The 26,717-nt window shown below is 39.5% G+C and overlaps 1 protein-coding gene across 2 annotated transcripts in view; it reads right to left on the bottom strand.

Annotated features, from left to right (window-relative positions):
• The window catches only part of WDR48 (WD repeat domain 48), a 44,742-nt gene that overhangs the window by 14,391 nt on the left and 3,634 nt on the right, over nt 1–26,717 (bottom strand). For both annotated transcript variants that reach the window (XM_007191451.2, XM_057554102.1), the window contains exons 2-11: nt 18,050–18,190; nt 16,024–16,102; nt 15,208–15,290; nt 14,959–15,088; nt 12,937–13,025; nt 12,129–12,230; nt 7,637–7,861; nt 5,885–5,959; nt 4,849–4,951; nt 3,936–4,033 (exon numbers count right to left, since the gene is read on the bottom strand). In XM_007191451.2, the coding sequence (XP_007191513.1) occupies nt 3,936–4,033; nt 4,849–4,951; nt 5,885–5,959; nt 7,637–7,861; nt 12,129–12,230; nt 12,937–13,025; nt 14,959–15,088; nt 15,208–15,290; nt 16,024–16,102; nt 18,050–18,190 (1,125 nt within the window). The remainder of the gene's footprint in view (nt 1–3,935; nt 4,034–4,848; nt 4,952–5,884; nt 5,960–7,636; nt 7,862–12,128; nt 12,231–12,936; nt 13,026–14,958; nt 15,089–15,207; nt 15,291–16,023; nt 16,103–18,049; nt 18,191–26,717) is intronic.

The raw sequence follows: 26,717 nt of genomic DNA, 5'->3' as shown, positions 1-26,717 counted from the left end.
ACCATCGCTATGTAAAAACTCCTATTTCTTTGAGCCCATATCATTTAGCTGCAGTAAACTGTACCCCTTTTCCTCACAGCCATCTAGCAACCTCTGTGCTCACTCTCCCTCATCTCCCTCATTCAATGGCAACTTGAGCCTGGCTTAATGTCTTAAAACCCATCTTGAGATCTCGCTTGCATCCCGGACAATATGAACATCCACATGGACAACACACAGGAAAAGATGGCCTCTCAAATCCTTGACAGTATTCCCACTATAAATATACAGTCATTAATGCTACCTGGAACTTGTTTCCAAAGTCAGTTCTCCACAGCATCTTTGTCAAATCTCTACTCTCCTCATACCCCTGCCCTTGCTGCCACCACCTCCCTCACTACCCCCAGCACGAGTCTGACCTCTACTTCTCAAAAAAAGAGGAGCCTTGACAGAATCCCCTTAACTTTCTGCTACTGTTCTTCCTGGTGCAACGAAAAAGGTGTCCCTTCTTGCTGTGCTCTGGATCCCCTCACCTCTTGCTTCTTGGGGACCTCGTATCATCATTTACCTTCTCATGTCTCTATGGGTTTCTCCCCATGAACAGTGAACCACGATCAAATTTCTCCCATCTTAAAAATGCCTAAACACCAAAACAAAACCTTCCCTTGACCTTCTCATGCCTAAATCTTCTCCAGCTACTGCCTTTCCTGCCCATCTCACCAAAGTCAAATTTCATCTAAGATTGTCTCCCCTCAAATTCTGTTTCTTCACCTCGCAAACACTATTCAACCCACTCTATCTGGCATTTGCCCTTAGGTCTCCCTAGAAACTGCTCTCCCCAGACACCATCCTCTTTATTGGCTAGATCCATGTGCACATTCCATTCCACTGTCTCACACAAACTCTCAGCAGGCCAATGCAGCTAACCACAAGCTCCTTCCTGAAACGCTTAATTAGTCCTTGAGCTCTTTGTTTTCTTACCCCTTTTTATTACACACCTTTGTGGCTTCCTCTTTTTCTAAAAATTCTTGAAAGGGAGATGACTTGGTTTCTTCTATTTTCAGTATAGATGTATCCCTTAGAAACTCTGACCTTTCTCATGGCTCCAACTATAATCCACAGCTGAAGACGGCTGGACCGATTTCTCCAGCCCAGTTCTTTCATGCGTGCATAGGTTGTATAGCTCTCTGCCCAGCAAACACCTCTCCCCAGATATCTCACATAAATTCAAATCTGCTGTCTTTCTCAGCATGTCCCTTTCGCCCAACAATGCTTTCTCCTCTTACGTTCCCTGTATCACTTCCACTCACCAAACTAATCCAGAAACCTAGGACTAATCTCTGCTCCTTCCTTTTCTACATACTCCCTTTTATTCAAGCATCACTTATCTACAGGCCTAAATATCTTTCTAATCATTCTGTTTTTTCCCCTTGTTCCCACCCCACTCCAGAGGAATATCTGATATTTCGCCTGTATTAGTACAACAGCCTCCTAACTACTATGTGTCAGTCACTACAGTAAATACTTCTCAAACACCCCCTTAACATTACCAAGAAATATGGACCATCCAGATTTTAGGAATAAAGACAAAGGTAAGCATATTCTGGAGATCACTTGGCTAGTAGCTGGCAGAGCCAAGGTCAGAATGCAGCTCTAACTCTGAACCTATGGTCCTAAATACTCCTGACTTCCGTATTTCTGTATAATGCCATGTCTATTTTGCCTGATCACTTGATCTTAAAACCTCAAGGTCTAGTGTCTGGATATGGGAAGCTGCCAGGGACACAAAAATGCCAATGATGGTGCATGCCGGCTGAGCTCCCCATCTAAGTACAACTACCTCCCATTCAGACAGCAGGACTCTACTCAGACTTCAGCTAATTAGACCAAGAGAGGACATCAGACTCATAGGCAGAAAATCAAAGAGGAACTGGCTCGATTTGACTTTGTTAGATATTCTGGAGAACATCAGATGCTGCGCAGCATGAGGTAAAGCCTAGCCACAGGGCAGAGCTAGGGCCACATTAGTGGTGAAGCAGCCAAATTCCTACTGATGAGGTCCTTAGGGCTACTCTGGATCCTCTCTGTCTTCACAGAACCCCTCTCTGAAACAAACGTGAGTTTCTGGTCCCCTGACAAGCACATCTCTACTGTAGGAAAAAAACCAATTGGAATTTTTGGAGCCTACTGCAATTAAATTTTCCACTCAACTAAAGTCTCTTGTTCTGAAGCCATGCTCACCAAGCAACTGTTCTGTAATGTGATTTCCCACACAGCTGCGCCACAGGGAGGGAATGTGTTAGTCAGGCCAAGGTTTCCATTCAGAGACAGTCCCCTTTTCCGAGAAAGAAATGTGTTTATTCTTTGGATCCAGAAGTTAACTTAAGTGAATCTCTGTTTCTTATAACCAGGAACCTAACCAAAATACCAGATCTTTTCAATTCTTCCTTTAAAATATACCCAACATCTGTCTCTTCTTTTATTTTTGGATCAAACCATCTTATTGAGGGACTCCAGGGGAGGGTGGAAGGCCTGGAGGACAATGAGATCTGATGTCTTCGGCCTGGCCAGGATCTCTCCAAGGCTTCACAGTGGCCAAAAGTCATCCATCTCTTTCTGTAGATCCCCAAGTCATTATGCTTAAGACAACTGACTTCCTGACTTCCAGCTTCTTTCCCATTATGCATACTGCTACTGCTCTGAACATAGGGTTTTCCTGCTCTAAAATCATCTATGATTAAGAATCTTTAGGAAGTACCAAAGAAAGGCCAAGCCTGGAGCCTGAAATTCATGACTTTTTGGTAAATGACGTGAATCTCATCTTTCATCCTTACACACCCCTACTACTCTCTTATACTTACTCTGGTCTCCAGCTATACAAAACTGTTCACCTGGCCCTGAATAAGTATGTTTTGATTACCTTCCTCTTCTGTGCCTTTGTCATTCACTTCCTCTTCCTAAAATGCCCTCCCATAATCCATCTGCTGGAATCCTTTAAGGCCCTGTTCAAATGATTTCTCCACTGTGAGGTTCTCCTGATTTCTCCAGCTGTAAGTAATCACCCTTGTCCATAAGCTATCTTGTGCTCTGTTGTCCCTTCTACCAGAAGGGATCATGAAATAGACTTTTTCATCATTTGTGACCCTCAACACAGTTCTTTGCACACAGTATTCGTTCATTCCAGAAATATTTTTTGAACAAATATAACAACAACACTAAGAAGGGACATTTGTCAGGATTCTAAAAGCAAACTTTTCAATCTGTCTATAAATTCTTCAGTGCTATTTATAATGTGGTTGAACAGCTTAATACATCTCAATTATCCAAGGAGTCACTGTAACATGACCCAAAGTAGTAACTGCTGCTCACAGTGATGGCTATAAATCCTAAGAAATGGCCAAACTTATTTTGTGTACTCCAGTGGTTCTCAACCCAGGGTGATTTTGCATCCTTCTTCTTCCTTCCTCCCCCTAAACATATGGCAATATCTAGAGACATTTTTGGTTGTTATAACTGAAGTGGGGGATAGGGATGAAGGTGGTTACTGGCATCTACTGGGTAGAGGCTAAGGGATGCTCCTAAACATCCTACAATGCACAGGACAGATCCTACCCCGCCCCACTGCCAAAATGTCAACAGTTTCAAGGACGAGGAACTCTGATGTTTTCATTTTAAGGGAAGGCAGCACAACACAGTTTGTAATACACTAAACAGAGAAAACAGTTCCATTCAAATTCTGGGTACTTAAAAAGATAAACTATGGCCTTATCTAATATTCACATAAGAATATATATATCCACCCCAAAATAAGGCTGCAATTAAATCTTTATTTATATGACTATTATCTTGGTTATTTTATGCACACACACATATAACACATATACACACACAGACTACAATAAAAAATAGAGATACATAATCCAATAACCTATATTTAATTACAAAAAGATACTTACCTTTAATACATCCCAATATGCCACATTATTATTGGTATCTTTGGTTAATATATGTCTCTTATCATTAAGAATGTGACACTGAATAATACTAGCACCCCCTAAAGGAAAAAAATCCACACAATTAGGAAAACAATTCTACATTTAAATTCACAGTACAGCAATAATGTTAACTGGCATGTACTGGAACAGAATGTAAATCATACTAGCCCCCAGAAAGGAGAAGGTAAATCAGAAGACCATATAATTATTTCTAAGGCAATTTGAGGCTAACCAAAGAAAAACTGTCTGATTTTAATAACAGATTGAAAGACTCTCCATTCACTTCAAGGGTCTACTAGTGGAAAATTATTAAGAGCAAACCCCTTAATAATTTTTTTACCCACTAGGAAAAGTCCACATGATGACAGGAAATCTCTGAATTAGTCCTATCTCTCATTAACTTTTGTTTCCTATCTTCCTTCTCCTGAATGGACATTCTATCCTAAAGGTCACAGCATGGACATCTACCTATAGATAAACATACCATTCAATACTCTAATCCCCTTGAAGTCAGAGCTGTCACTCGCAGTTGTAGCATGCAGAATTCAGGGGCCAGATCTGACCATTCTGGCTTGTGCCAAAAGACAACATTAAATCTTATATCTTTTACAAAGTGGTTGCTGGCTTTACCAAGACCATGATTATTCTAATGCTGGGCAAAAAGATTAACTCAAGAAAGCTCAATTTTTAAAGTCACTAAAAAGCATTTAAAAAATATTTTTCTTCTATTAAAAACAAACCAATATACTATTAGTCTTTTGTTGACATCAGGATTACATTTAAAGGAAGGTCATCTCCTTTATTTTTGTCAGTTTCTTAGTAAGTATAATTAACTTCAATAAAACGGACAATACCTTCCAATATCCTTACTTACCTTTAATAACCTGGTCAGGTTGTGTACAAAGGGGTGTTATAGGATTTGTACAGTCATTGTCATAATCTCCAGAGGCTCTAAAATTATGAATTCCTTTCAATGTCTAAAGGAACAAAATTCATTATTTAATCATTTTATGCCAATTAGTTTAAAGTGGCAAGAAAAACAAAGAAAAAAAAAAAAAAGAAAAACAAAGAACAAACGAGAAAAACCGACAATAACAACATCAACCAAAAAATACTTAGTCACAAAATACAATTACCTACCATGATTAAAAAAATACAAAACAAAAATTAAGAAGGGAATGTTGTCTTTTTGGAGAGAAGACTACACACTCTTCCAGGTAAAGCTATGTTGATCTCAAATTGGCACAATGAAATTTAAACAAGTTATATAACATTTTTTTTTTACAAGTACAGAGAAAGACCACTTGATCTACGTATAAACAGGAATAAATGCAAACACTTTCTCTTTTGTTATCCACAGTCTGGTAAGCAAGAAAACTTAAATCTTCTTTAATTACGACTTAAGAATTAATAGTACTTTTGTGACTTCTCTCTGCTTATCCTTTATTTCTATACCTGTTCTTCATGCTATAAAGAAAAAGGAAATGAATTTGAAAAAACAACTTTCTGCTTTCTCTTATGTTTAGAAAAATAGAATCCTAGAGTTTCCCTGCTGTGTTGGTACTTGGGCTGCCTCTTTTCAAATACAGCTTCAAGAGGTCAGAAACTGTACTACTTTAAAGCTGTACTTTGCTGGTTTTATCAGGCAACAGCGCTTATTCTAAGCACATCAAATGTGTATCTTGGCTCCTGACAAAGAAGTCAGAAGCTGCATTTTGACTATGACCTTAATTTTTGTACAATCCTTAGGATCACACCTGCATTCATAGGGGCTTTCAGATTTTTGTCACTGTCCAAAAGCATGCTGAGAGTCAGGCTCATACTGAGCATTTGCTACTGGTACCTGGGAGGTCTGTGATAACAAACCACATGTTTATAAACCTTTGCCAGATATACAGTGGCTCACTTACCCATTTATTTACTGTAGACTTCGTTGTTGCAACCCAGATTGCAGGAGGGGGATCAGCTGATCTGTCAAGCTCCATCTGAAACAAAGCACAAAAATATTGCTTTGTGGAATGTTGACTCTTCTGAACTGCCAGGACCAGCTATACACTATTAAATATCAACTCCTTCATTCAACATCTGTGTGCTGACGATACCACAGCGTGTGTTAAAAGCTAGGGATGCACAGAAGAATGAGTCTCTTTGCTAAAGGAATTCGTAGCCCTATAAAAGTGTAATAGGGGTGACTATTTACCAAAAACAGTGGCTTAAAGTTTTAAGTGTGGTTAATTTAAGGGTTCTAAATGGGTACAGTCAAAAGGATGGCTTACCATAACTTTTTGGTTTTGTCACTCCTGTGTTTTGTCTTCATGTTCTTAGTAACAAGGAAATACGTTTTTTTCTTGGAAAATGTTTGTAGCAAAAACCAAAACCATTCTAACAACACAGCAAAAGGAAAAGTACCCACATAATGTACCCCCCCAACTTGCTTAAGGAATACAGCTGTACTTTGTGAACAGTTTACTGTGTCCTCCTATATTTTTAAAATACCATACATATAAAGACACACATATACCCATGTATACATTATGCAAATGGAATGACTCTACATTTGCCCACTATTCTTCCTGCACCAGGAAATTGCAGGTTTTTAGACATGGGGACAGGGTTGAACCACTAGCAAGTAGGAATCCTCTTCCCTCTTCAGTTCAAAGTGATGCTCCTTACAACATGGTTATGCCTGTGCTAAACACTTCTAGTCTTTCTCTCCACAGCCAAGAGATCCTGGCAGCTGCGGGACTCGCAGTGCAGTTTCTCCTCCACACGTGACTCTCCCCATCAGTGTGCTTCCTGCACACATGCTGTGTCTGTATTTTAGCCTCCACTCTCTTGCTTCTCTAAAGGATTATTGCTTTTGTCCATTAGGCTGTGCCATCTGTTTTAAAGAACTGTAATTGGCCGGTATTATGTGAGCTCTTAGACCATAGGCATCCTCTCAAGTGTCTCATTTGACCTCTATTCCCTTTTTCAGTCCTTCCTCCTATACTGTGGTTTCAGATGTCACTTAGTTTCGCAGATGATGGGTATTTACAATTCTGTTTCCTGCTTTCCTTGTTGTTTTCAGATGATTTCTGAGAAGGGGTGGGGGGAGTGCTGTCTTTATGCCTCCATTTTAAACCTGGAAATCTCACCGTTGTCTTAATGTGCAATTCTGTGAACATCGGTGAGACTGAACATCTTGTCAATGATGACTGGCCATTTTCTAGGCTTCACTTTTAGCAGGTGTCAATATGGATGGCCTCTCAAGTACCCTTTTACCCACCACCCAGGACTATCTTGAGGCAGTGATGGTTTGGAATATGAACCAGCTTCCCCTCTTCTTCAGGAGCACTCTTCCACATCCTCCTCTTGAGGCAGTGGACAAATTTCTGCTTTGCTGTCCACTCTCAGATACCTGAACTCCTCATATTCCTCCTCTAAGGACAGGTTAGGAAAGCCAGGAGAGCTCAGGAGCACTTTGGGGCCAGCTCACTAGGATTCGCCAGTGCAAGAGCCATCCATCCCTGATGTACCCATGAAGTCGCCATTTCTTCTATGGGTGACGAACAAGTATCTTTTTACAACCTCACAGTTGACTTGTGTTTTAATATTGATTTTGCTGTATTTGGCTAGCACATGTAACAATCTTAATCATAAAACTAAAACATATGACATACCTTGAGAACTGGTGCTTTTTCTTCACAAATTAGCACCCGAATGTCAGGGTTTCTTAGGTCTGTACAATAAATCTTCCTGTCCCTTCCTCCAGAGTACACATGTGTGAAGGTGTCATTGACCTGTAGAGCCCAAACACCTTCATCATGCACTCGGTACGTTGCTATACATCTCTGCTGGCCAAGGGACCAAAGGCGAATTGTCCCATCAGAACTGCCGGAAAGGCACTGAGAACAAAGAAAGCTAAGGTTAGAAACCTGCCAAAAAGTTCTTGCTTTCTTGTGCTTTACACTTGTCTTCGCTCCTGACTCCACAATGTCAAACACACACCTCTAACAACCTGTATTCCTGCCTCTGATAAAGACTTCTGACAAGCATACACCACAGGCTGAAACGACCAAAGGCAACAGTATGGGCTCAAGCAGGGGAAGCCTCTGAGCAAAACTTCCTCTGTCCTGTGTACCTGGCCACTTGCTGCATCACCATCCCTTGGGAACATGTTAAACATGTAAATTCCCCGTTCCCATTCCAGACCTAATGAGGCAGAAACTCTGGTGGGGCTCAGCAACCTGTTTTGACAGGCTCTCCAGGTCATTCTGGTATGCCAAGTTTGACAAGCATTGCACTAGGCAAGGAAGCCTTCTGGAGCCCTGGGTCACACCTCTGTTTTGTCCCCCACCTCACGGCTCTGGATTCCTGATGGCCTGCCAGGTCTCCTGGATTCTACTGACAGGAGCCAAAAGCAAAATCCAGGCTTGCCACTCACTCTGTGAGCTTGGATACTTCCCATATGAGCTTCAAGTTCAACATCCATTAATACAAAATGTAGACCCTCAGCATTCAGAGTTAACATTGGCAATTCTGACAATTTCTAAAGGCTCAGGAGTGTCAACTACATAGAATTTGCAGGTACACAAATCAGGGCTGAGCACACAGAGAGTGTGACAGAAACAGGCAGAATCAGCCACCCCACATTCACATTCAGCATGCCTGGTGTTCTCTACTAGTTACTGTGGTGACCTGAGGAAAGGGATAAAAACTTATTTCTTTGGGGAAAAAAATCACCCTGAGGGGAAAGGAACTGCTGGTGCTGGGAAAGGAACTGTATGAAATTAAGCAGGCAAAGAGCTTCAAAGAAGAGAAGATAGTTGTGGGCTTGGAGACCTGGATAGTGTTTGAACAGATGAGGCCTTCAGGAATATTAAGGATTTACTGGCCTGCTCTGACTTGAAGGGGCCTTCAGACATGTTTAATTAAACAAACACCACACTAACAGACTCCCCCATAAGCTGTCAGGAGCATCAGTGCTTTAGTCTCCAATTCCAACTAGTTCACAAGAGAACCAAGAGACTAACCAATAAAGAAACTGTCAGGAGTAAGGTGGCAAGCAGACCTTCATCACGTGTGTAGGAGCACTGTGGCAGTCTGATGGGGAGAAGGCAGGGAGGAGTTCTCCATTCCAGGAAGAGATGCTACTCTGTGGTGGCAAAGCTGTTAGTAAAGCTTTGATCACTCAGATTCTAGACCATATATCTGCAAGGAATAAGGTCTGACAACTTTAGGAAAAGGAAAGCAAAGATGATATGTTGAAAGTCCTCACAGGCTGGGTGACTTACAGCAGTAAAGAGATACGTTCCAAACCCAGAATGCACAGGTGAAAGTAGATGAGGAAACAAAGAGTATATTAGAGTTCTATATCAACCCTGACATAGAATACAAAATAATCTTTGATGGTAGTCAGTATTCTAAGACTGCTAAAAAGCAGGCTCCCAAATAGACAGCAATCACTTTTAAAGTACTATGCAGGCGAACATCTTTGCAGTATTTGGTAGTATGGTTGAAGGAGGTGGCCATTTTATAGGAATTCTAGTGCCTGATATCCTATAGGAGCTAGAGGAGTCATCAAAACATTTCCCACTGCCTCCACCCTTCCACGGGATAAAAATGAAGACCCCTTCATTATGAGGTGGCCTCTGGGATTAGGACAGAATGCCCCAAATGGTTCTGCTAAGTCAGACTTAGGGGAACAGACTCTATAGCCTGATCAGGTGCTCTGTGCTTCTGCCAATGGACATGAGAGGTACCAGTGTATTGGGGCCAGGCTGCTGTTGACCAACACAAAGCGTTTCTGGGATGGTTGCTTACAGACAATTGTAATTGCCAATAGAGAGCAGCCCAGTGAGCAAGTCAGGGGCAGGGAGTGACCTAATGCTCAGAGATACCCCCGACCCATGAGCTAGGTTCAGCAGGACTTGTATTACCAAGGAAAACCCTGTGAGTGACACACAAGGAGGTGACTGACTCAGAGCAAGATGGCAGGTTGTCCCAGATCCTCAAGCAATTGCCTGAGCGAGTACAAGGACTGAAAAGTCAGCTGGCTTGGCCCACGAATGTTGGCACAATCAGAACCACTGCCATGGTGACAGGCCTCAGATAGTAAGATTTGCTAAGTATCTTACTATCAATACAGTGAAGGAAGTGAGGCAACAGGCTGACATCGATGGGATTCTTTGGCCTATTATACATATCTTATCATAAGTCCCTGACTTACAACGCCAGCAGAGACCCTACATTAGAAGCTTGCAGGGCAGCTCTGCAAGATGCAGTATACACTCTGGTCCAGTACCCGATGGTTACTTCTTCCATGTTGCAAGAGTTTGTGAATCAGTATGTAAAGGTTTCTTTTTTCCTCCTCTCTTTTCTCAGTTGAGTAGTTATTACAGATGTTTTCTTGATCAATTCCCTAATGTAAGGATGCCGTGTTGTTGGTGGCTAAATCTACATTTAGTCTCTCGTTGCCAATAAGGAAAATGGATGAAGGAGGAACTAGAGGAGGAATGGTATCTGCTTAATTATTTACTCTAAGGCTGACAGGCAGCTTTTAAAGTAGTACCACATCACCTTCTCTGCTTTCAGTAAGCGGAACTGACTACAGGTGAAGTGCATTTGTAAGTAAATGTGCTACTTAAATCATCTTAGGTAAAAGCACATTCATAATTGTCTATATAGGAAACAAGGCATGGAGTGTAGTAGACAGGAGGAGATTTACGAAAGTCTGCCAGGCCCACAGCCCATTTCTGGAAACCATCTTGTCTATAGCCTCTAGTTAAGCGCGGTCCCATGGAGACCATATGATCTAGTTCAATCCTGGACAAAGCTAACAGAACTAGGCATGGACAACCATCTCAAGTGTAGCCTAGCAGCTACTGCAACAGTGAGGAGCTAACTGTACTGGGCTTTTTTTGGCCACGCCTCACGGCTTGTGGGATCTTAGTTCCCTGACCAGGGATTGAACCTGGGCCCTGGCAGTAAAAGCATGGAGTCCTAACCACTGGGCTGCCACAGAATTCCCCTGTACTGGGCTTTTTAGACACACATGAAAATGCTGCTATGAAGAAACTCAAGAGCTCTAGAAAATGCCATGGCTTACAGACAAGAATATACTTATTATTTCTACTCTTCTCACCAATTACACTAACTAAATATTATGACTCCCACTTTGCAGATAAGCAAACTAGGGACCAGTACATTCCTCTCCTCAAGGCCACACAATACTTTAATATCAAGATCCTTCCACATCTCCAAAGACCTCCATGGTAATATTCAAGCTTCTCTGCCTGGTTCTGAAAAAATGATTTCTTTCCTTTGGCTAGTTTTTCAAACCTTCCTTTCACCTCTGGAGACAAAGGCTTCTCTAATTCATGTGTGAGGCAACTTCCATGACGTAATTCCACAGGAGTAACAGACCAATGGTGTTTCTCATCTCATCACATTCATACTCTCCCTCTTCTAAACAAATCACAATCAATTCCAATGATCCCTGCCCTATGCAAAAAATGGCAGCAGTACATGGTAGAGGTATGTCATAACATAAAATGGTGCTCAGTTTTTGTTTTTTATTATCTACACTGATGAAAGATCATTTTTCTACTGCTACAGGACAGAACTGTGATATATAATTCACAAATTATGTGGCCAACAGAGTATTAATACATGTTCAAACATTACCAAAATGTTTTTCTTTGAAATGCTGACTCTAAGTACTATGTTAGATAACTAAACCTATAGACCGTATCTACATAGTCAACTGACAAGATTTGCTTGGAAAACAGACCCACTGTGAGGAAATTTTCCACTTACTACACTGCCAGAAAGCATTCAATACCAAAGCTTCCTTCTGCTTTACACAAGGGAACATTTTAAATTATTTCAGCTATACATACCATAACTGCATATACTCACCTGCATTAAAATTATTCTTAGGAAATCCTTCGTTTGGCCTTTATTTAAAAGTTAGGCAAACAGAGAAATTTTGAAATGTGGATTATTATATGTGCAACTGAGTATTTTAAGGATTTAAAAATTAGACCACAGTTTCTAATATGTGTGGCTTTTGGTTCAAACCAACTATGCAACAGTATACAGAGTGGGGGAGCTTCTGCTGTATGAAATTTTGACAAGGTCAGTAGGTAAATGTTCATGTGAACTGCATACCTGTGTGCCATCTCTGTTCAACAGCAATGCTTTAACATTATCCGTGTGCCCTTTAAGCTTCATTAGTTTTGCACATGTTCTTGGATCCCATACTCTTAAAACCTGTGAATTTTAACAAAGTATCATACAAATGATCAAATTTAAATAATACATGACTTCTATAAATCAAATGACAACTATTAAATTCTGAGAGGGAAGTACTACTTCTGCCAATAGACAGTGTCCAAGGCTCCCAACTTTTTTTTTTTTTTTTTTTAAAGAAATTCACGTTCTTTTATTTATTTATTTATGACTGTGTTGAGTCTTCGTTTCTGTGCGAGGGCTTTCTCCAGTTGCGGCGAGTGGGGACCACTCTTCATCGCGGTGCGCGGGCCTCTCACTGTCGCGGCCTCTCTTGTTGCGGAGCACAGGCTCCAGACGCGCAGGCTCAGTAATTGTGGCTCACGGGCCCAGTTGCTCCGTGGCATGTGGGATCTTCCCAGACCGGGGCTCGAACCCGTGTCCCCTGCATTGGCAGGCAGATTCTCAACCACTGCGCCACCAGGGAAGCCCTGCTCTCAACTTTTTTAAGCAGGAGGAAGTCTTCTTAATGTCAAAAAAAGCACAGGCTTCCCCCACTCCACCCTCCGCCTCTGTTACCACACACAACAGTAATTATACAGTTATACTCTTATTTGTTCAAATAAAACCTTATTTTAGTATCCACAAGGCAAAACCGCTGTCTATATATTTTGTAATTACACAGATCAAATTATTTTGGTTTCTTTATTTTCTAGTGTTAAAATATACCCTTTAAGTTTCCCCTTACCTTCTCAGTGGACCCTGATACAATGATTGTTCCCAGTTGATTCATTGCCAGGCTATAAATGGAATCTTTGTTCCCACTTAAAGAAGAAGCTATTAAGGATAAATGGAGCTATATGTTAAAATCATCAGCTGTTTAATAACTAGTTAGCACAAACTGCAAGTTTAATTATTCGATTTAGAAAATCTTATCTTTATGAGTACTCTAAGGAAAAGAAATCCCTATAATGGAAATAATTCTAAATCATAATATTGTTAACAAAATTTACATCTCTTCTGGATTTGAGCATACACAAGTGCTCAATAAATATCTGCTAAATTGAATTGCACTGCCATTTAAGAAACTATCTGCATAAGTAATGTATTTTCAAAGATGCACATGTGCCAATAAAAATGAAAACTATGGCTAAACTCATTATTTATAAGAAAACACAAATCAAAACAAAAATACAATTTTCACCTACCAAATAGATAAAAAACAAGGCAATACTTAATTCTCAAAAAGTACAGTTAAAATGGCACCCTCATACATTACTTGTGGAATGATAATTTGGTACAACTCTTCTAGAAGGAAATTAGACAATGTGTAGCAAGAATCATATTCATGCCCTTTGATTCAGAACTCAATACCACTGAAGTATGTATATAAAATTGTCTATACAGTATGATTCCAACTGTACAACAAAGAATAAATTTAAACACACACTGAGATGCTGTGAGTAAAGGAGTAAATACATGTAAAGTATTTAGAAAAGTAACTGCTTGTATTAAATGCTCAATAAATGTTAGCTATTTTTATTATCTCCATAATTATAAAAAACTTATTTGATATCCTCTCTAAACAATTCTAAGCAAGACATATCTGTTGCAGAATCTATAACCACTAAGCCTCGTCTCTGACCTTGGGACAATCCTGCTTTTTTTGCTTCATTCCTTCTTGTTAGTGTCTCTTTCAGGCAGGCCTTACATCTAGAGAGAGCTAAATGATGTATTATGACAGCCCCCAGCAGGGACCAGCTGCTGAATCCCTGAGATTGTGTACAGGTGAAAAATCACGGAAAACAAGGGAAGAATAGTGTTTAGACCTTCACATACTTTCTGAGAAAAAGGGCAAAATAATATTTAAGAAATTATAAACACCAGTCTCCCAACCTACCCTTCTTGGCACACACTAGATTATATTAGAACTGTTAGTTATATCAACATGAGTATTCCACAGTCATGACAAATTGGACCTGTTATGTAGGAATCTAGATAGTTCAGGCCAATATCCTGAACACAGACCTTCTAGGCCAGGCTTAGCCGTAAATGTGCTCTCAGGAATCCCTACTGACACCTGGCCTAGAGAACTCTTATTGGTTGGGCCAAGTGTGAGCTGAGTTTCAAGTCTAGACCTGTCTGGATCTGACAGGTATTTGAGATCTCTTAGTTGATGAGGCATCCATGCTACTAACCTGCTGTGAATGTCTCTGAATTGCCTCTAGATGCTAGGTTAGCCTTCCTGAACTCTTCTGTTCAGGAAGAGTTGGCTGGATTCTTTAGGGCTGCTCTGAAAGGGTCTCACAATATTGGCACTAAAAACCTTTCTTTCCTTTGGGTATTTTCCAAGTTGGCCATTAACTCAAAGGCTCTTAGTATATAGTAACACTTTTAAAAGTCAAAAACTGCCTACTTTTTGCCAGGTAATCACCACCTCCATCAATAATATCTGCCTAGAGTGTGGCTTTGGGCCAGGTGCAGCTGGGATATACAAAGTAATAAGACAGGCACTGTGGAAGCTTACACTTCAGCTAGGGAGCTAACACACGCACATGTACAAAAATAACCAGGTTACACCTGGAGAAGTTACCATTTTTATATTGCAGTGAGGAACTAGTTCCTTGTTGTTTAATCATACTCTTGGGGGCTAGAATGCTGTAGGTAGAACCACTGTCTTGATGCAAACTTATCAAACTTGTTTTATACACCATTCTTTATTTATGTCAATTTGGATCACTTTCAAAGAAATTTTTTTCAAACACCTTACTTGTGACAGTGTTATTTGAGGCAGTCAATGCTGTTAGAGTATTCACATCCCAAAGGAATATTTGTCGGTCCAACCCAGCCGATGCTACCAGTTCTTTATCCTTGGCATATGCTAAGGCTTTTACATAATCCTGCAACAAAATACACATACTCTGATCTACTCTGTAGATCAATAAGCAAATGAGCCACATGAAGTACTGAGATCTCAGTATTACACTAAAGACATTGAAAATTGTGTTAGTTGTTTTACCTTATGTGTCCTTAATGTTGACATGCAAAATCCCTTATGTGCATTCCATACTTTTACTGTTGTATCAGAAGAAGCAGATATTACTAGAAGAAGCAAAGAATTAAACCCCTTAGTAATGTGACTTAACACCATTTTAAAGAATTAACGTAAAACAATCTAACGTTGTCTCAAACTTTCACACATACATACAAAATGTTCATACATAAATATCTGAATATTTATGTATATTGAATATTTATAATATTCCTAACATTAATTCAAACATCTTAATATTCATACACACATACACATATACATATATATCTGAAAGTTCTTTCTAGAACCTATTGTATTTTGTCTCAAATATTTTTTTAGATAGGAAAGACAAACTTTTTTTAATGTTTCAGTTGAAGGCACAACTAATTTGATTATGAAAAGTTTCTCTAACACAGATTGCAAAACCAAGAAATGGATCTTACCATAATGAAAACAAAAAGAGATATTAATAAGGTTAAAAGAAGAATACATGTTGTATGAGTCTATTTATATACAATGACAATGCAGGCAAACTAATCAATAGTGCTTATAAGACATGAGAGCAGTTACCTTGGGACAAGGGGTAGTGACTGAAAGGGTGGCATAAGGGGGCTTCTGGTAATCTGTTTCTTGATATGGATGTTCACCTTGTAAAATTTTAATGAGCTGTACTCTCAAGGTGTGTGTGCTTTTCTGTATGTATGTTATACTTCAATAAAAAGGCTTACATAAAAAAAAAGAAAAATATATCAAATTGAATTAAAATCTTCCAGCAGCCCAATAAGTCAAAGAAATACTTACATGTTTTCCCATTACAACAGAGTACAATGTCATTTACCCAATCGGTATGGTGTTCCATAGATGCTATATATGGATCTTGCTGAAATTAAAAGAAAAATCATAAAAATGTCTTTAGTCTATATTAGAGGATAAAATATATCACAAATTATAGATATGTTTATATTCTTCAATTAATGTGACACACTGCTCTAAGGCCTTAAAATTGACAACTGAATTCAGAGTAGAATTTCATCAAACAATTGATGCTTCCATATGACAGATATAAACAGAAGTTTTGTTTCAGGACAGTTTTATTACTGATGAAAGTCTAGGTTTCCAGGAAAAATGCTTAATTTTTATGCCCTGAGTTAGTGAAGGCAACAAGACCTGGGCTAGGCACTGTGTGTGACACGAGTACAACAGGAAGGGGTTCACTAGAAAGGACAGGACATGAACAAATCTGCAGGCTGGGGGGATCTGACTCAGTAGTGGTGAAGGCCCAAAGCAGACAGCAGGGACAGAAAGGAAGCTGATGAGAGTGGTGAGAAGCGTAGCCGGACTGCAGAGGGGGATGCACGCTTCTGCTCTTAGCTTCCTACTGCTGTTTTTACCTGTGAACTAAGCATTTTGTCAAAGTATCTACAGTCCTTCAGAGAAGAAATGGAAGCCAAGGGCTAAAGGATCATCATTTCAATTCAGTAACTCAAGATTTTTCTATTCTTCTCACTTGGTTTAATCACCAGGAGAGGCCTTTTAAAGAAGAGTATTTGGCTATATCCTACACCTAAGACAGGCAAGTTCAAGATGATTCATGGGCAAAAAGAATAGCTCTCTACAAGTCTAGTTGAGAAATGATGCTATTCAATCTTGTCATAAAAATGAGGACCAGAAAGAGATGTCTGAGGGCAGGATAGGCAGCTTTCTAATTCTTCCAGGCTAGTTCTTTGTTTTCTCCTTAATTTGTTTGAAATACTGTAAATTTCCAGGAAAGTGACATTCCAATTCAAATATAAGTTCCAAAAAGCATTTCAGAGCCATAGTTTTCTTACTTTCCATGTTTTTAACATTGGGCCACCACTGTTTCCACTGGTTAAAGAATTCAAAGCCCACTGGACCAAAGTCCATTTAAAGAAATTATCCAGGAACCGTGCAAAGTAGTGGTTCCTTTTCGGATGGAACATCAGACTTATAGAGCTTGCTAAAAGACACAGACTTTTAAAATGACAAAGTCTAACATCAGGGTTTCAGGGTTAGATTGCGTTCTAACTCTCTGTCATGAACTAGCTACTTAACCATGGGTTTCTCTGAGTCCGTTTTCCCATCTATGAAAATGGATCTTAATATCTGCCTTGAAGGATTATTAAAACCATATTGGATACGAAAGTGCTAAGTGTCTGGTACATAGCTAGGAGTTCAAGAAATGCTCCTTCTTCTTCCCTGAATCTTCCTTTCTATGTCATTCATAATACAGGCATTCAAACAAAATACAAAAAGAGCTCCTTTCCATTTGACTGGGGATTTATCTTCACATATCATTAAGTCCTGCTCCTGTTTTCATATTTTTACACCAACTTTATACTATATAATAAGGCCCTATGGGTTTTGCGGGCACCCTAATCACTTTTAAATGAAGAGATCAAATACTTGTTCAAGGTTAATTATAAATGTAAAAGCATATTCAATCTTTTTTTAGTAACACTGAAAAGGGATGCAAGAAAGCTTTTCGGGAACATATTTAAAACAGAAAAATAAATTGTTGAAAAGAAGCTCCCTACCAGACAAATCTCTTTGTTCCTTTGCAGTAAAGGGCTCTTATCACAAACCTAGTTTATAGAGTCCCTGCCTTAGCTAAAACACTTCTGAAACTCCCCTGGGGTGTTTTTCTCAGAAGCTGACTGAATTCTGGTTGCAGTGTCTTTATTTATAGAGTGTACCAAATAACTCAGTGCTCAAAGAGATTAAATCTGAAACTGTGAAAGGCACCATATTAGACAGACCAAAACTTATTGAGTATAGATTTTAAATATAAACTCAATCCCTGACTTACCTTGTGCTGATTGACACTCCATATTCTTATGATGGAGTCTCGACCTGCCGTGAAAAGTCTGTTTAGTGCTGGGTCCAGCTGCAGGGCATTGACCCCATTTCGGTTGTACTTCTCCACTTCATCTCGAATAACATAGGAAACCTGACAAATATGTCAAGATTGGCTGTTTATGAAGTTACAAAACATGTGATAATAAAATGTAGCCTTCTAGTGGCCAATCTGAAATTCAAAATCCCATGTTTTCTAATATAAAACTTATTTCCCAATCCAATAAAAACTTTATTTTACTCTATAGAGACTGAAGGGCTGAGGAGAGAAGAGTGACATTAATAATAGCCTAGACCAAGATAAGCAAGTTTGAGGCTAAACCACTGCAAATATCTCCTAACTGGACTTTCTCTCCTACCCTTGTTTGTCTTTAATCCATTATCCACAAAGCAGCTGGATGAATCTTTAAAACATAAATAGAAATATCTTTTAAAAACGTAAATAGGAATATCGCTCCCTGTTCAAAAACCGCTCTGGCTGCTTACTCCACTAGACTCAGGATTGGATCTGGACTCCTCAAGCGCCTCTCCTGCCTCTCATCCTTGCTCACTGCTCCCACTCCTTGCACACACTGTGCCTCCAGATGGGCACAAGTGCTGGTCCCCTCTGTCTAGAAGCTCTTCCTCCCACTCTGTCTGGCTAACTCCTACTGCAGTCTTTAGATTTCTGTTGAAATGATGCTTCCTCAAAAAGACCTTCTCTGACCTGCTAAGTAAAATGAGGTTTTGCCCTCCAATAAACACACTAAACTTTTCTTTCAGAGAACTTTTCCCTACTCTGTTATGGTTGATAACTTCTGTCTGCTCCATGAGAAAACTCAAGAGAATCAACCAAAAGCAATTACAATTAAGAAAAACTCAACAAGCTGGCTGGCAGCCAAAAGCAAAACTTTTCTGTTCTAATGAAATAACCAGTTAAGATATAATGGGGGGAGGGGGACCCTATTTACAATAGCAACAAAAATAAATATCTAGAAATTCATTTTGCAAAGGAGATACATAATCAACAGGACAAGGTACATAAAAGAAAACTTGAATAAAGGAGACATACCATATTAGTACAGGAAGTAGTACAGGAAGGTAGTACAGGAAGATTCAAAATAAACAATTTTTTCCTAACTTTGTGATTTTAACCCAACTGTGGTCAGAGTCTCACTGGATTTCTTTCTAGAAGTTGACAAAATATATACCAATAGTACAATGTTTTGAGGGGACTACCCAGTCACTTTTTTAAATGAAAGGATATTGTTTAAAGATCTTAAAAGGTATTATAAAGCTACCAGAATTACAAAGGAGGACCACAATAGGAATGTATAAAAGGATCAATGAAATAAAACAAAATTCAGAAACATATTTTCCCATTATACATTTTTTATTTTGATATAAACAGATTTTGAAACAATGAGGGCATGATAAATTATTTAATAAATTATCTAGGAACATCTAGTGATTCTATTGCAAAAAATAATATCCTCTCTCCAAATCTTAAACCAAAATGAATTTTCATATGGACTAAAGATTGAAATTTAATAACCTAATCATGAAAATACTTGCAAGTATTTACATAGTCTCTACATAGAGAAGGCTCTGGTAATGTGACAAGAAAGACCACAATCTTTGCAAAAGAAAAGGGAAATGCTGATCTGACCAAACACAAGCCAAAACTTTCTACACATACACAAATGTTCACAGCAGCATTATTCACAATAGCCAAAAAATGGAAACAACTCAAATGTCCATCAACTGAAATATCCGCAGACAGTAGATTAATGGTTTCCAGGGACTTGGGGAAGAGGAGAATGGGGAATGACTACTATGGTGTACAGGATTTCTTTTTGGGGGTGATGAAGATGTTCTGGAATTAGGTGGTCAATGCACTTTGCGAATATATTAAGAATCACTGAGTTGTATACTTTAAAAAGGTAAATTTATGTGAATTTTATCTCATTAAAGCTGTTATTTAAAACAAAGCAAACTTCTGAATGTCAAAAAAATACATGAGCAAGGTTACAAGGCAAACACCTAACTGGGGAAAAAATGAATACAAAAGACAAAAGTTTACTCTTGACAACATACAAAGATTCCTTAGATAACAATAAGAAAAAGTCAACCTCTCCAACAGAAAGAGGAACAGAGATCACGAAGAGGAAATTTTTTTAAAAGAAAAGAAAATGGCCAACAAACACATAAATAATAAAAGATGTGAAAAGGGCCAGGGCTGTATACACAAAGACAAGGATGTTGTTTTAACCCGGCCTTTCGGTGCAAGTAACTGTAACTGAAATCTACTCAAACAAGCTTAAATTTTTTTAAAAATGGAGAATTTAAGATGAGAATTTAACAAGGATATCTAACAGAGCTCAAGGGCAGGAAATTCAATCATGACTCATAAGAGACATTTTCAAAATAAAATCATGGCACTTCTCTACTGAAGCTTTTCACTGCACTTAAAGTCAAGTCCAAATTCCTCACATGCTCTGGCTCTACCCTGCAAACTCACACTCACCTCAAACTAACTTCCCCTATGCTCTTTGATGACAGTCGCACTAAACTCCTTCCTGTTCCTCAAACACATCAAGTTCTTTCCCATCCTAGGACCTTCAGATTTACTTTTCCCTGTGCCAAGAAGATTCCTCACCTCTCCAATCCCCACAAGAATACTATTCTCCCAGCTTTCATTTTGACTGACTAACCCTCACCCTCACCCTCCAGGTCTTAGCAGAAAAGTAATCTCCTCTAAAAGGCCTTCCCTGATCTCCTTCCCCTATCACCTCCCCTACTCCATTTCTTCTACAGTTCTTACCACACTGCATATTTATCTTTTTTGCTATATCTTCTCCATTAGAATAAAAGCTGCAAGAGGGCAAGGAACTTGTCTGCCTTGTTCCTCCCACCACAGTATCCTTATTATAGTATCTGGCATATAAAAGACATCTCATAAATATTTTTTGCATGAATCAGATACTGAAAAACCATCAGGAAACAAGCTGGCTTCAGTGTTAGTTTCAGTCTCTCTTAATGCCTCTTCCTCTGGGGCTTCAAGTCTCCTTATCAGCTTTTCTCAGTACATTTCTTATTTAACGAAGATGAGGTAGCATATATGAATCTTGATTTTCAAATTCTGGGAGACGATCTGATTGGCCCAGTAGGAAAGGGTCAGAGAATAACAACATGATTGTCAGTCCTCATTCCAGGTGGCAAGGAATTCTTAGCAAAACAAGTTTGGACCAACCTCTTTAAGGGCATCTATTACAGATGTGTGATTAAAAACAGCAAATAACTAGAAGTATCCTACCTAGTTGGGTAAATTTTGGCACGCACATCTATAAAAGAGAATACTATTTAATCATTAAAAATGTTGGTGTAACTCTAGACTGATTAATACGGGAAGAAACCCAGGGTATAGTTAAGTGAAGTATGCATGGTCTAACACAGTAGTGTATAATAATCATTACTGTAAAAATGCTGCATAATATTAAATATACATATATTTAAAAATAAACACACAAATTTAGAAGGATATACATGTATAAAACTACCAGTAGTTACTCCTGAGTGATGGAATTATGGTGACTGTCACTCACTCATGCCTTTTTAATACAGTATGAATGTTTTATAATAGGCATATATTACTTAGTTTTTTGAATTTATAATTTAATTCTTATCCAACTAATTCTTGCCTGTATTCAGAAAATCAAATAGTACTGAAAGACAATAATGAAAAACCATCTCCCTACTGTTTGGTTAAGACTCCCCTTACCCAGTCTTAATCCTTAGAGGTAATTAATTTCAACTCTCGGTTGTTTCTATTAGATAGCTACTGCATTTCTCAAAATATTGTGCTTATCCTTATCCATTTTGGACATCGCCTATTTGCTCAAGCTATGGTAGGTTAGGATGTAGCTCTGAAACTTCCCTCAGTAATTCCTCCCTCTACTCTTCTGATATCGATAGATCTATCACTGTTTTTGGTTGATTAAATAATCAGCGCTACACTGTTGGACTGTAATTGCTATCTACTGACTAGCCAAGTACTATATTATGAATACATTTCCTTCCTCAGAGAGCTCTTCATTTTCCCTAGAGTTCCTTCTTTCCTTCAATGGCTCCCTCTACTTTAACTCCGATTTTCTTGAATTACTGCAGCATATTAGATAGTCCAGCAAGAACCCACCTCCAACCCCCACTTTCCCACAAGGCTTCCCCCTCAGAATCCCCCACATTCTCACTCTAATCTGGGCTGGCTGCCCTCTCAGTCTGCTGGCACAGTTGTCACCTTCGGTGCTTCCCTTTACTGCTTTTCTGGGTTAGAGCCACTGTTTCCTGAATTCCAATGTCTCTTTTCCTTGTTCATTTCCCAGTTTGGCAGAAGTACATCCCCAGGACCTTAAGAAACTAACATAGAAAAAGGTACACGGGAGGTGACTTAGCTGTTGCATGTCTGAAAAGGTCATTACCTTTACACTTGATTTGGCAGGATAAAGAAGTCCATGTAGAAAAAAACTCAGCTTTTGAAAGCACTACTCTAACTTTCTCTAGTATCCAGTGCTGCCACTGAATTCAATGCCAATTCTGTTTCACTCAACTTTAAGGTGATCCCATTTTCATTCTCTCCTGCACCACAACCTATACAGCCCAAGATTTTAGGATCTTCTCTTTTTACTTGGTGGGGTATTTTTTGGGGGGGTTCTTTATCATGATAATTTTTGGTCATTTTTTTTTAAATTAATAGCTACTTTATTTATTTATTTATTTTTAGCTGTGTTGGGTCTTCGTTTCGTGCGAGGGCTTTCTCTAGTTGCGGCAAGCGGGGGCCACTCTTCATCGCGGTGCGGGGGCCACTCTTCATCGCGGTGCGCGGGCCTCTCACTATCGCGGCCCCTCCCGTTGCAGGGCACAGGCTCCAGACGCGCAGGCTCAGCAGTTGCGGCTCACAGGCCCAGTTGCTCCGTGGCATGTGGGATCTTCCCAGACCAGGGCTCGAACCCGTGTCCCCTGCATTAGCAGGCAGATTCTCAACCACTGCGCCACCAGGGAAGCCCAATTTTTGGTCATTTTATCATTAATTTTGCTGTGCACTTTGAAAGCCCTTTCAATCTAGAAACTTTCAGCTCTGGGAAATCTTACATCAATTCATTAATAACTATCTCTGTTTTCTTTGCTCCTTCTTAAACTCTCATCAGTCAGATGTTGGAACTTTCAAACTGATCCTTCATCTTTTATGCATTCTATACTGTCTATCTCTTTTTGCTTACTTTTGTAAGACTTCCTTTATTATTTCATAACTCTATTAATTTTTTTTGTAAATTTTAGTATGATGGACAAAATAGGAACAATAACTTCAAAAAGAAAATGGCTAGGTCAATTATGTCCATCCATTCTATGTAGTCATTAAAGAATAAATTATATACAATGATATATTCCAAGACATATCACATTAAAAACTTGTTAAAGAAACAAAAATTGGCTGTAGACAGAAGAAAAATAGGATTCAAGTCTTTCAACAAATACTGATTAAGCATCCACCAGTTGCCAGGCTCTATTCTAAATGCTGAGGATACAGTAGTGAGCACAGAAGCCCTCCTGGAGCTATCATTCTAGTGGGGGAAAGACAGTAAGTGAAGTTTTTTTTCTCAAGATATAGGCAAGCTTTGCAGGCAGAAGAGATGGAAGTAAAAAGAGTAGGAGGTGCTGGACACAGAAGCAATAAATGAGTGAACAAAGTCCTGGAAAAACTTCAGTTAGGCAAAGTCAAGAGTACAGGCAAAGGCAGAGAAGATGAGGACTCATCTCTGCTTTGATTTGCTTAAAAAAAAGGGGGGGGGGGAGGAAGAGAAGGTACTATAAGGACTCTGCAAGGGATGGGAAGCCAGAAGCCAGACCTTCAGTAGGAAGTATGCATTTGGAAGAGACAATTAAAGGGACTCTGACAGGGAGAAAAATGACAGGGTATACCCCCAGCAGCAATATCCAGTTAGGTTATGCTAGGAAAGCCTGCTCCCAAGCTCATTCAGGTTGGTGGCTGAATTCAGCTCCCTGTAGTTGTAGGCCCGAGGGCCCTGTTTCCTTGCTGGCTTTCAGCCAGGGCTTCATCCTTGCTCCTGGAGGCTGCCTGAAATCCTCATGCTTTCTATGTGCCTTCTCCTGCAACAGGAGGGCCCCCCTCATGTCTCACATTTTTCTGACTTTGTCCTCCAGCGGAGAAAGTTCTCTGCTTTTTAAGGGCTCACATGATTAGATTGGGCCCACTGGGATAATCCAGGATAATCCTCCTATTTTAAGGTCTGTAACGTTAATTATATCTGCAAAATCCTTTTTATCATATAACCATAAAATATGCATAAATTCCAGGGATTAGGGCATGGACATTTGGCAGTGGGGGGGGGGGGCGGGCATTCTGCCTACCACTGTAACAATTTTTTGTATGAAAACAAATATGGATATATTACAGAATGAGTACAAAATCACAATATTTTTAAGAAAAGAAAGGAGACTTAAAAGCATTTCAGGCTCACAAAGAGGACACTCTGGGCTATTCCCCCAGGCTTCCCTGAGGTGTGCATTAACTCATTTCCACTTGGATGTCTAATAGACATCTTAATCACGGCATGTCCCAAACTGAGCTCCTGACAGTCCTCTCCAAATGAGCTTTTCCTGTCTTCCTCATTGATGATGTTAATGGCAACTCCGTTCTTCCAGTTGCTCAGGCCCAAAACCTTAGTGCCAGCCTTACTTCAACTTCTCTCATCTCACATCCTGTCAGCAAGTTCTGTCATCCAGAATTCAACCAATATTCACCACCTTGGGTGGAGCCACTACCACATAGCACCTGGATTTCTTAAATAGCTACTGGTCTCTCTGCTCTGCCCTTGCTCACCTGCAGTCAGGTGATCCTGAGAAAACACATTTCTTCTGCACAAAATCCACCAAATGCTTCCTACCTCACTCAGGAGTAAAAGCCAAAGCCCTACTATGGCCTGTACTGCTCTACATGATTTGGCCTGCAGTTACCTCTCTGATTTCAGCTCCTACTCCCTTCCCCTCACTCACTCCATGGCAACCACAATGGCAACTTTATTATTCCACAAATAGGCCAGGTACATTCCCACCTCAGGACCTTTGTGTTTGATATTCTCACTGGAATGCTCTTCCCCCAAGTAGTAATCTCATTTCTCTTAGATTCTTACTCAAAAGTCAGCTTCTGAGCAAGGCTTTCTCTGACCACCACAAAAAAAATTTCACTTTCCCTCCTCTGCTGCTTATCATTAATCATTTTTTGACATTTAAAGGTTATTTTTCCCCCAACATCGTATCATGAAAAATTTAGAGAACATATAAACGTTGGAAGAATTACACAGCAACATCCATATATCCATACGGATATATTCTACAATGAACATTTTCTATCCATTTGAACATACCCATCCATTTGATCCATATCATTTTTCAATGGCTTTCAAATTAAGTTGCGCATCATTAATAATATTTCCTCCTAAGTACTTCAGCATGTATATCATTGACCAGAGTTCATTATTTATTTATGGCTCCTTTTTCAAAGGTAAGATTTACATTCAGTGAAATGTACACGTCTTAAGTATACATAGATACGTCTGACAAATTAATACACCTGTGTAATACAAAATTCTACCAAGATATATACATCACCACCCTAGAAAGTTCCCTCACCCTCTTCCCAACCTCTACACCCCACCCCCAGACAATCCAGAACTGACCCTTTTCACCACAGATTACTTTTGCCTGCTCTGTAACACCTTATAAAGGGAACCACACAGCTCTTTTCCGTAAGGCTACTTCTAGCTCTCAGGTTACATCAGGCTAAATTTGGCCAAGAAAAATTGGCCAAATATGAATAATTCTTACATGTGTTTTTCCTGTTCAATCTCGTGGACCATGACTTTCTGCTTGTACCTATGTTTCGAGAGTGCTGATTTTAAAAAGTATTCTAAAAAGCAGTCTTGCAAATAAAAATAGGACACTTTCTAGCCTGACTTCTCTTAGTCAGGGGTTAGTAAAAAACTTCTACAGAGGTTAGTAAAAAACCACCCAAGGGCCAAATCCAGGACAAAGTCTGTTTTGTAAACAAAGTTTTAATGGAACACAGCCACACCTATTCATTTGGGTACTGTCCTATTGATGGTTCCACGTTATAACGGCAGAGTTGAGTGGTTACGAAACAGGAGAATGGCCTGCAAAGCCTAAAATATTAACAGCTGGCCCTTTAGAGAAAAAGTTTACTGACCCCTGTTCTACTGGATATCATATTGGCACTGAATTTTTTATTACCCATCCTATATAAAAAGTAACTCACCTTGGACATATGGCTAATTTATAAGGGTCTTTCCTTGAGAAACCAGGATTTGGCATCATCCTACTGCTACCTTAAGAAATTCTTGAAGATTAAACAACCCAGAATTGGGGCTCAGAATGAGGAGTAAAGACCACGCTGAGCTCTGACTAGGTCTAGAATAACTAAATATTTGGCAGGGAAAGGGGATTAGTACTGGTAGAAGAGACATTTGTTGGTTGCCTCTATACTCCCCACTGCTCCCCAATATCTTCCTCAAGGCAAGCAAATGCCAGAAGAAATTGTGTAGGGACTA

This window comes from Balaenoptera acutorostrata, chromosome 10, assembly GCF_949987535.1.
Source record: "Balaenoptera acutorostrata chromosome 10, mBalAcu1.1, whole genome shotgun sequence".
Taxonomy (NCBI): Eukaryota; Metazoa; Chordata; class Mammalia; order Artiodactyla; family Balaenopteridae; genus Balaenoptera; species Balaenoptera acutorostrata.
The sequence above is the reverse complement of the archived record's forward strand: the minus strand, read 5'-3'. Positions and strand labels throughout refer to the sequence as shown.